Source organism: Medicago sativa, chromosome 2 (genome assembly GCF_051527215.1).
Source record: "Medicago sativa cultivar Bolivia chromosome 2, Bolivia_mono, whole genome shotgun sequence".
Lineage (NCBI taxonomy): Eukaryota > Viridiplantae > Streptophyta > Magnoliopsida > Fabales > Fabaceae > Medicago > Medicago sativa.
Genome location: NC_140750.1, coordinates 15938501 through 15949379, shown reverse-complemented (window position 1 = coordinate 15949379; position 10879 = coordinate 15938501). Strand labels below are relative to the sequence as shown.

General features: G+C 30.9%; 2 protein-coding genes and 1 long non-coding RNA gene across 9 annotated transcripts; all 3 read right to left on the bottom strand.

The window, feature by feature from the left end:
* Positions 1-365: 365 nt before the first annotated feature.
* LOC146944963 (uncharacterized) lies at positions 366-3706 on the bottom strand. 7 transcript variants are annotated; one of them, XR_015026193.1, is made up of 4 exons: positions 3248-3677; positions 2561-2666; positions 1025-1126; positions 366-916 (listed from the first exon to the last, which is right to left on the bottom strand). It is a non-coding gene; the product is annotated as an uncharacterized LOC146944963 (long non-coding RNA). The 7 variants fall into 7 exon arrangements; XR_015026194.1 differs by having other exon boundaries at positions 2613-2666; positions 3248-3663; XR_015026189.1 differs by having other exon boundaries at positions 1025-3033; positions 3248-3706.
* A 1587-nt stretch (positions 3707-5293) lies between these two features.
* On the bottom strand, positions 5294-6368 carry LOC146944962 (uncharacterized). Its single transcript, XM_085743352.1, has one exon. The coding sequence runs from the start codon at positions 6151-6153 to the stop codon at positions 5509-5511; it is 645 nt and encodes a 214-aa protein (XP_085599478.1). The 5' UTR covers positions 6154-6368; the 3' UTR covers positions 5294-5508.
* Positions 6369-8389: 2021 nt separating this feature from the next.
* On the bottom strand, positions 8390-9406 carry LOC146944961 (uncharacterized). Its single transcript, XM_085748006.1, has 2 exons — positions 8955-9406; positions 8390-8821 (listed from the first exon to the last, which is right to left on the bottom strand). The coding sequence occupies exons 1-2, from the start codon at positions 9360-9362 to the stop codon at positions 8390-8392; spliced, it is 840 nt and encodes a 279-aa protein (XP_085604132.1). The 5' UTR covers positions 9363-9406.
* Between the last annotated feature and the right edge of the window lie 1473 nt (positions 9407-10879).

Here is a 10879-nt window from a genome sequence, read left to right as displayed (position 1 = left end):
TAAGTTTAATTTCCAACGGATTTCAAACGGAATTAAGTTTAATTTCCAACGGATTTCAGACGGAATTAAGTTTAATTTCCAACGGATTTCGGACGGAATTAAGGTAAAATTTTCTACGAAATTCGGACGGAATTCATTTAAAACTTCCAACAATGTTCTAGCAAAATTAATAATTTAATTTGCTTTAAAATATTTACCACGCTTTTCGGACGAGATTATAACCTTATTTTTTTTTACAGAATTGCCACAAATAGATTTTTTTTTAATGTGTTTGAGATAAATTCAAATTCTAAAATTTATATTCGATAATACAATACTAGACTCAAATAAAAATAAATAATAATTCAAGAGTAAACAAATGCTCATTGTCTAAAATAAAATTATACGAACTAGATTCAATGTTCTAGCACAATATATCACAAACTAACATGACAAAATTGTTCATTAGTCAATACAAGAAAGTAAAGTAACACAAATTTGAGTAATACTTTGTTCAAAAGATGACATACTCGAACACAAGACAAACATATACACTACACACTCAACTGAACTAGCAGGGACAAGTGCGACAACAACTGCCCTCAAAAAGTAAATAGCCAAAAGGTAAAGAGAGAGTTCATTTGCCTCCCTTTATACGTTCTTGCTCTTTTGCCTTTTCTTCCCATTTTAAGAGCTCTTGTTCTATGTTTTTATCCTTAAAGGCATTTGAGCATGAACCAATAGTATACTTCGAAGCATTTGTTCCTATAGAACCTAAACCATATAATTTCCCTTTTTTACCTTTGGGAGCTACTTCTTTCCAAATAGTCAAGTCATCTGGCATATTATGTTGGGTTTCAGAAGACAATCCTTCTTCCTCTTGATTTTGAGACATAGATATTTCCAAAAGCTATGCTTTTCTCTTCTTAGAATTTCCCTGCAATTTTGAATTTTGTTAATCATTTAAAACCTATCCTTTCTCAGCTCTATTATTATAACTTAAATAATAGATAAATTAAATTTGTAATGTTAAAGAACTACTTACATAGGCTTGCTCAGCTCTATTATCAACCCATGTCTTATCCCTTTTAATATGGCAATGAGTAAATACCTCCTCCACAGGAGGCTCGACTCCTGTTTCATTCTCCTACAATTTTCCATAACTTCAATGAGAAAATTTCCAATATGTTGTTCACAAATTAATGGGGTCACATGACACAAATACACAGAAAATCCAGAAGTCATGCAATACTATCAACAAATAATCAATTACTATATTAATTCACCAGGACTATAGTACATTATCTTTCTAATGCTCACATAATTTTTTATTTATCTTTATATGTGTCTGAACAATAGTTTAAGGTCAGTTTATTATTTCATTTACTAGGCATATGTTAATTTGCCTGAAGTACAATATTCATCAATTCACATTCATGAAAAGCATGAGAGGCAGATTTCTCTCATGAGATGATGATGTCATTACAACTTAATTAACTGAAGCATATCATATTTATTATGTATTATACTTTAACGCCCTTTTGATAATATAATATGGAGTACTTTTTGAAAGTTGTATTACAAACAAATGTTAAATAATTTCCCTGTCATTCATCTCAAAAGAACAGATTAACCTAATACCTAACATGAAGAGAAACAAGGTTTTTAAGGACAGAAGAAAGCACAACAATTTCAAACATTAGATTGTCGCACGAGCATTAAGTTATGAAATTGCTAGAGTTTAAACAGGTCAGCACTAAGTTATGAAATAATACATTTAAGCGGAGAGTTCCTGTGAACTGACCCCGTTTCAAAAAATAATTTGTACACATATATTTGAAGGTTCAGTAGTCCCTTAAATAAAAATACTTCATTAATACTATGTAATGGTATTAGGTTCATGTGCGTGTAAGTGAAACTGCTAGATTTAGTGTTAACAGAATATGGGATTAGTGCTAATCCCTTAAACAGGTCAGCACTAAGTTATGAATATGGGATTAGTAAGCCCTACATATTAAGGGGGGAAATACACATAATAACAGAACACACATTTCAAGTAAAACAAAATGTTTAAGGGGGCAAACATATAATATAATCCACCAAGAATATGGGTATAATATTAAGCAATGTTTCAGACTTCACAAACAACAGGGATGAGCTATAGACACTTCTGTCAAAAATGAGACTCGATGCATCCAATTCTAAAAAATGAGTCTCAACTTAAGTCAATCTTTGATCAGGTTATTAGGCTATATACATGTTGGTCTAAAATATATTGAAAATATAGCCTAGTTGACAATATTAGTAAAACAATGATTGTTACCCTTTATAAGAAAAATATAATCATTCATTTCAATAAGATGCTCAGCATTGGTAATATTAATGTTGATAATGTACTCTTTATTTAATTAAAATGTGTAATTGACTAGTATCTAATCTAATATAATTGGGTAACAAGAGAGACAAAACAGGTCAAGTTCTCAAATTCTAAGTTTCAATAATATTTATGAATAGAAATTAAGCAACAGAGAAAGAACCCACTGAATAGTATCATAAACTATAGCATGAAAATGAACACTACCTTTTTACAAAAGTTGGTAATCCTTTAGTATGTAACAGAGGCAAAAATATACCTGATTCAATCTTTGCTTCAAAGTACATCATGGCATCCCAATATGAACAACTCTCTAAAGCCAAAATTACAGGCAGCTCAAAAAAAAAAAATATAGATAACAAAGAAAATAATCATTGTAAACAACAAGAAACATAAATCCACCCGTTGATCTTGTTTGTCTAGCTTTGATGCAGAGATAAGTATATCCAATTTGATTAACTTCCTAAATTATTAGGCTATATAATGCAATGCATACAATTACAAAATGAATAATTGTTCAAATATACATACAACTAATAAACTCAAATGCAAAGGATAATTCAAAACTAACTAAAGAAAGAGCAGGGGCTAAAGATCTCAGAGTAAATTGAACAGAAAATCCCTCTAGAAGTCTGAAATAGTTTAAATGAAAGAAAGCTTCCACCGAAGCAACACAACACCTAAAAACACAAAACCCACAATTGGAACAGCAAAAACCAACAATATATTTCAACAATAAAGGTGAATCCAGGTAGTTAAACACACTAAAAACCCTAATAAGTAAAACAAAATAAACCCAGTAAATCGAAACAAGAATCAGGTACAAGTTTATCGGAACATGGTTGATTTGTTGAATAGAACACATATTATAATAGAGAGAGTGAATAGTAGTACCTTGAAAAGCTTGAAACTGAGAATCCTCAAATCTGAAGAGAAGAGAATCCAAACTTGAACAGCTTGAGAAATTGATTGAAGAGCTTGAGAAATCATAAAACTGATTTTTGGAAGAAATTGATTGAAGAGCTTGCTAAATTGGTTGTGAAATTGATTTTAGGGTTATGAAAGAGTGAGATTGGTTATGAGAGAGAGAGCAGTACACGAGAGGGAAATTTCACTCGTACAGGCGGGACATGAAATTTTCACAATAAATAAAAATGAAAATAAAAACCCTCAAATCTGTCTGAAATCCGTCTCAATGTTTCACACGGTTTTGGGACGGAATTGCTTTTTTTAGAAAATTCGTGCGAAATTCGTGGGAAAAAATCCTGTTTGAACCTGTCATCAAATTTTCACACAATTTTGGGACGGATTTCGAACAAAAATTTCTCTCCGTTCAAACCGTCCCAAATCCGTCCGAAAAATTCAGACAAAATCGTATCCGTCCGAAAATTCCGTCCGAAATCACTGTTTTTTTAGTAGTGTGTGTACACAATATTATATATTATGAGCTCAAATGAGAAATCTCACTCTTGTTTATATATATATATGTGAGATCAAGAGAAATGTGTACACAATATTATTGTTGTTATTGCCATATACTCTTGTGCACACTATAAAATATGGCATAGCTTAAGAGACTTTAAACTTTAGTCTCATTATATTATATTGAGATATATGTTAAAATTCTATCGATCTCAATGAGCATCATAATTGGATGCTTAAGTCAATTTTGTTGGAATATGCACAATAATTTCTTGGCATGCAAATATACATTGTGCTTCTGTTTTACCAACATTCCACATTTTATGAGGTCATAAATAGTAAGTACAATGTATAATATCAATACTCCTATCGAGTATGATATTGTGTTTTTGTGGTACTTGTAATTTGAGATAATCATAAATGTTCTTTTGTTATTGACATTCTAGTGGCCACATTAATCCACATTTTTTTTCTTTAAACTAAGTGTCTATGTTAATCCAATTTGGGGATTATTGAATTTCCTATTTTGCTTTTATGGATTTTCATAGTCACGTTTTTTTATAAAACTTGGATTAATTGAATGTCGTAGAACATTTATTGATTTTGACTATATGTAATTACACTCTCTTAATAGGCTATCCCTATAAGTAATTACTATTCGTGTACCTATGTGGATATATGACTTCTGTAATATTGAAAACTCATTGGCAGAACCACTAACCACAGACTTATATATATGAGTATTGTAACTCATAATGATTTGATTAAGTCTATGTTATTTTGGGTTAGTGGGAGTTTGTTACAGCATTTTTTAAAATGCTTGGGCTATTCTTTAGTGACATATTCTTTTTAATTCAAACGTGTCACTATAGATTCATCATTTGTTAGAAAAGTGAGTCTTTGATCTGTATGATTTGTTTTCCTATCGGATTCAATTTCTGCAGCATTAAAGCTTACTTCTCTTTTGAATGATTAGTGCTTTGACCATACATGTAATTTTAAATTTTTAAATTCTTTATGACAAGTGAATTTTTTTTATTTTTTCAGTAATTGAGTATTGTCATCCAAGTGGGAGATTGTTGGATTAATTATTTAATTAATCAATTATGGATTGACAATAATCAATTATTATAAGTTGATGTCATAATATAAATTATGGTCTATTGTGTTAAGCACTAATTATATGATGAATTTGAGTGATTGGGCTTTTGTTACTAAATGGACCGTGATGGGTTGGACCATTTAGATAAGCCCAATGAGAGGTCCCTGCCCTCAGCCGTTTAGCTATTTAAACGTCATCCCATTAGACGGTTAATTATTCTGGAGATTGGTGAGAAAACCTAGAGCTAGACGGAATGAGGGTAGTTACCCTCTCATAGTTGTCGGCGTTGTCTATGGCTATCCTTCATCAACCTAATTTAAAGGTACACAATCTCTTGTCCTTTTTTTTTGTTATTGATGATATGCTATAATTTGTATCTAGTGATTCATGGCTAAACACTAAAATTTTCATCAAACTACACAAAAGCTTAGAAAAGTAGCTTCACAAAATGCACGTTTAGATACAGTATGTCCATGATGATGAGATGTTTATATTATACGTATAACATCATTAGTGTACAATTACTAGACAAAATAAAAACATATAATTACAGTCACAAGTTCATGTATGGTCCAAGGTATAGGAAAACCAACTAGTAAAATCGAAACATAAATAGTTTCTTCAAAAAAAATTATGGTAGGGTTCCAATTACGTTGCTAAATGCAGAAGGAGGTGATGGTGTCATTGGTACTTCATTTTTAGGACCTTGAGAATTTTCTAAGTCAGCAATGGTGTCCAAGCAGTTTCCTCCCAACTGAAACAAAGCATCAGAATCATGAGCGAGGAGGGAGTATTCTTTCTCTATCCCTTCAAATGAATCCTTGCAGGCTGCATGGTATGATATAACAGCACTGAACTGAGATCTGGCTTCATGGAACCAGCGCTTAGTGATTGCGTCTTTGGTTAGTTTTATAGAATCCAATATCATGCCGTATTGATCCTTGCATATGTCAAGAGAATCCTTGAAAGATTTTGAGATGCCTGGTTTTTTAAGTAACTCCCCAATGACAACAAGAGCTTTTTGGGTTTGGACAAGGGCTGCATCAACTTCGATATCAAGAGCCTTAATGGGATCAAGAATGCTCTTGATGAAGTGTGGTTGAACGGTTTGTTCACAAAGGGTAGGGTTTGTAGTTTTTTTGCAGAAATTCAAGAGATCAGGTTTTAGATTGTGATGTACGACATGGATATCGTGAGACTCAGCAGTGGCATTGCCAATTAAAAGGAATGAGACAAGGGTAATAGTGAAGAGAACAATTTTATTTGTGAAATTCATTTTGTCTCTTCTCTGAGACAATGCGTTGAATTTTGAGGATTAGAGACAAATGGAAAAGTGTAAGAAACAAGGTCAAGCAAAATATATACAATGAAAAAATGGATAATGATAAATATAGGAATGTATATCTAGTTATTATTGGCTTTTCATTATTTGATAGTAGATATTTTTTACTATAATAATTTGTATTCTATTTGGAGTGGTTGGTGTTCCTGATAATATGGATTTGCCACTCATAAAACTAGTTATTACCAATGGAAATATTGCAAAACTAAGAATAACTGATGGTTGTCTTTATAGAGCTGATATTTTTTTTAATAGCATTGAAGAAATTGAAAAGGTCAAAAATCATTCCAGAATAATAGAATAAGAGAGGTGGAGACATTACAAATTCTATGGTGAATGGAAAATCAAATCTCACAAGTGAGATTGTTAATTTAAATCATATTATTTGTGTATATAAATCTTCTAATATTTGATTTTTCAAAGACCAAAACTTTATAACAAGAAAAGAAATATATGCTAAACAACATAATTAAGGAATGCCAGTTTTATGATATAGTCTCTGTTTAAAAAAAATGAAAGCATATAATCCAACCATTTATAGGGACTAACCAAGTACTTACAACAAATAAAGCAGTATAACTTGTCAAAAAAAAAAAACAAATAAAGCAGTATAAAAAAATTATCCTTCTTGGTTAAAGGGAAACTATATAATTAGTTGAGAAAATAAATCAATGGGAAACTTACTTGAAAAATACTTGTATTGAAGATTGAGATTTCTTGGGTCCAATATGATTAACAGAGATATGGTAATATGAAGTGAATTATAGAGTATAATTTCCATTAATGAACCATGAGTTTAAAACATCTATTTATATACAAATGCTACTACATCATAAGCTATTGTGAACTAGCAAGCATCTAACACTAAAATGTTACTAAACGATCTTAGTTATGGATGGACATTCTGCCAATTGAAGCAAGTCATACCAAACTCTTCACTACTTCAAAACTATTTTTCAGTTTAAGCTCCCAAACAACTATTTCATCCTTTAAAGTAAATTATCCAAATTTAACTATCCTAACACGTATTGGATAAGAAACAGAAATTTTTTTAGTGAATAAATTCTTTTAACAAGCTAACTAACTGTAATGATGCATGAAATATCAGAACTAACATTGAGGTACATAATTTTTTTTTTTAGGCAAGGTACATATTCTACATCTTTCATCTAAGGTGAAGTGCTAGCTAGTAGAAAAGGCCAACGCTTAACCTTTCCTATTATTATAAGTATATGAATTCTAACATTTGAATTTGTGGATATATAACCGAGGTTAATTTCTCTCTAAGAAAAAAATTGAGGCTAACTTTACAGTGCACAAGTGAAATAAGTCTTGCATCGTGCACAAATTAGTTTTCACCGTTGGATCAATGAATTCTACCATAAGATAAAATAAGATATGATGTGACTTATTAATGTAATGGTAAAAAAGACACTTGTGCATAGTGGAACACCATTTTACTATTTATTATTTATATAGTCCTAAAGGAAATTCCACTGTTGAGTTAAAATAGTCCATCTGTTTAATAGATGAGCTATATAAAAAATTTCAATCTATTTAATGTAAGAAGATTTTTATTTTTTGTTTCGATCTATTTGAACCAACCCTTAAAAAATTTATTCTGCTGATTATGATGTGCTGATGAATACACAATATGTAGGTTGGCTTTGCCACAAATAAAAAGATACTATAATTAGACATATAACTAGATGAAAATTCCTTAAAAAAAAAAAACTAGATGAAAATATGCTAAAGCAAAATTCGTCGACAACAACCAAGCATTATCCCACTAAATAGGATCGACTACATAGATCAAACGACAATGTTTTGTCATATATCTTTATCCAAACCATTAATTTCTATGTCTTTCTTAATACTTTATTTTAGTTTTTTCTAGTTCCTTCGTTGCCTCTAGCAATTTTAAAACCCTCCAGTAGATCCACCCTCCTTACTACAAAATCTACGAGTCTTCTCTCCACATGCCCAAACCACTTAAGCCGAGTTTCCACCATCTTTTCTACTATAGATGTTACCTCAACTCTCTCTAATATTTTAATTCCTAATCTTATCTCATCTAGTCTTACTCTTATCACACGTCCAACGCAACATTCCCATCTCTCCTACACTTATTTTATTCTCGTGTTAATTTTTTACCGTCCAACACATCGTCCTATACAACTTCTCCGGTCTTTAAACAAAAATACCTCACAAATTTATTTTTTGAAGGTTCTGTTAGGTTAGCTATATGTTGTGTATTATCAACAATTTCCACCGAAGGTGGTAAAATGATGTCTTGAGCAGTTACATATCCAGGACCTTTGAAACAAATAGATGCGTCCCGAGTTCCATACAGATTACTTTTCAATACAATTTCTTTCAAATTCATTAAAATTTCATGTATTGATTCTTGAATACCTACTATGGTAGAATATGCATGTGGTATTTTCTCAGATTTTGCACGTGTGATACATGTTCCCTCTATTTCTCCGAGCAAAATTCTTCGCATTGCAATGCCTATTGTATCTGCTTGACCTTTCCTAAGTGGAGACAGAATAAAGCGTCCATAATAAAGACACTTACTGTCTACCCTTGATTCAACACACTTCCATTGTAGTGTCCGAGTAGATACTTTAACTTTTTCTCGAATCATAGTAATATACTTTTATGAAACTCTTTATTTAATTGTTTATTTCTCTTGAAATCTCTTTCTTTAATGTTTACTTTTAGTTTTACACACGTCTTTTTTTAGGAGCCCTACATCCATTATGTGGCATAGGGGTTACATCCCGTATAAATTTTAATAGTATACCACTTCTACGGATAGCTCTTAATGTCGCATCTCTTCCTAGACAGGGACCTTTTATTATGACTTCTGCTCGTTGCATGCCTTGATCTACTACTGTTCGAATAGCATTTGCTGCTGCGGTTTGAGCGGCAAATGGTGTCCCCCTTTGTGTAACCTTGAATCCACACGAATCGGCAGAGGACCAAGAAACCCGACCTCGTACATCTATAACAGTCACAATGGTATTGTTGAAACTAGCTTGAACATAAATAACTCCCTTTGGTATTTTACGAGGATGTTTACGCGAACCAATACGTCCATTTTTACGTGAACCAATTTTTGGTATAGATTTTGCCATTTTTATTATTTAAAAAAATATAAGTCTGAAATATATGGATATATCCATTTTGTTTAACTAGTTATTCTATTGTATTCTATAATTCGATTAATATAGAATACAATTTTTGAAATCAAGCAATAATTAGAATACTTATAACTATCAACTAAATTCTAATATAGAATCTAAATTTTTGGATTTTTTTGTTTACTATTTAAGAAAATGGAATATTAATAAGATTTTTTATTTGAATTTTAATATCATTTTTTTTTATTTGTACATTTGGTACTTTGTTTTTAATAGAAAGCCCTTTTTGTTAAAATATTATCCTTGTCTTTGTTTATGTTTTGGGATGGAACAAATTACTATAATTCGACCTCGCCTGCGTATCAATCGACATTTTTCATAAATTTTACGAACAGAGGCTCCTACTTTCATATTTTGAATTTAACTCCTTAACTAAAATTTAATGCCAAATCTATATATTGGAAGAAAATAGGCTTTCCGTACATTTTTAACTTATAATTGTGCCTCCTAAAAAACATGTTAAAGTTAAAAAATTAAATTTAAGTGACTTATACTTCCTTTTTCTCCTTTACCGGTCGTATACATTAAGTACGTCCAATTTTTTTTAAACATAGCCTAGAATCTTATTTAAATTCTATTTCTCTAAAGTAACCTGGAACATACCCTCAGAAGTTATGCAGTAATTTAATCTTCATGAATTTTTATTTCTATTCTAGTTAAATCCTCTTGACACATTCACTAATGTATCAGGAGTAATAGTAGAAATCCATTACTTCTCTACTCCATTTACAATAATGTATATAATTTTTTCATAGCATAGAAATCAAATCGGATATCGGCAAATTTACCATTACCATATATAACATAAAACTTCGTCGCCGATTCTTTCTAATCGAGCCTCTCGATCTGTCATTATACCCCTAGAAGTAGAAAGAATTACAATCCCCATTCCTCCTAAAACTCTCGGAATTTGTTGATAGTTAGAATAGATTCGTAGACCAGGTGTACTGATCCTTTTTAAATTTAAAAAAGTTTTATACGATTCTTTCCTATTTCTTCTATATCGTAGAGTTAAAACTAAAAAGTATTTGTTGCTTTCTCGATGTTTTCTAACGTTTTCAACAAAACCCTCTCGTAAAAGTATTTTCACAATGTTTTCGGTGATATTAGTAAGTGGTATTTGAACCGTTCTTTTTCCATTCATGTCAGCATTGCGTATCAAAGTTAGCATATCAGCGATAGTATCTTTACCCACGATAGATTATTGCTCCTTACTTTCGATATAATAAACGTGCTCCTGTTTTTATTTTTTATTTTTTAGATTCAATAAAATATCTAATATTGAATATGAGAATATAATAATACTCTATATATATATTACGCTATATATATATATATATATATATATATATATATATATATATGAGTTAGGATCCATTGACACCAGGTGTCAACGGATTCGTTGACACCAAATCCAAGCCATCTATCTTTTTAATCTAATGGCCAACAAT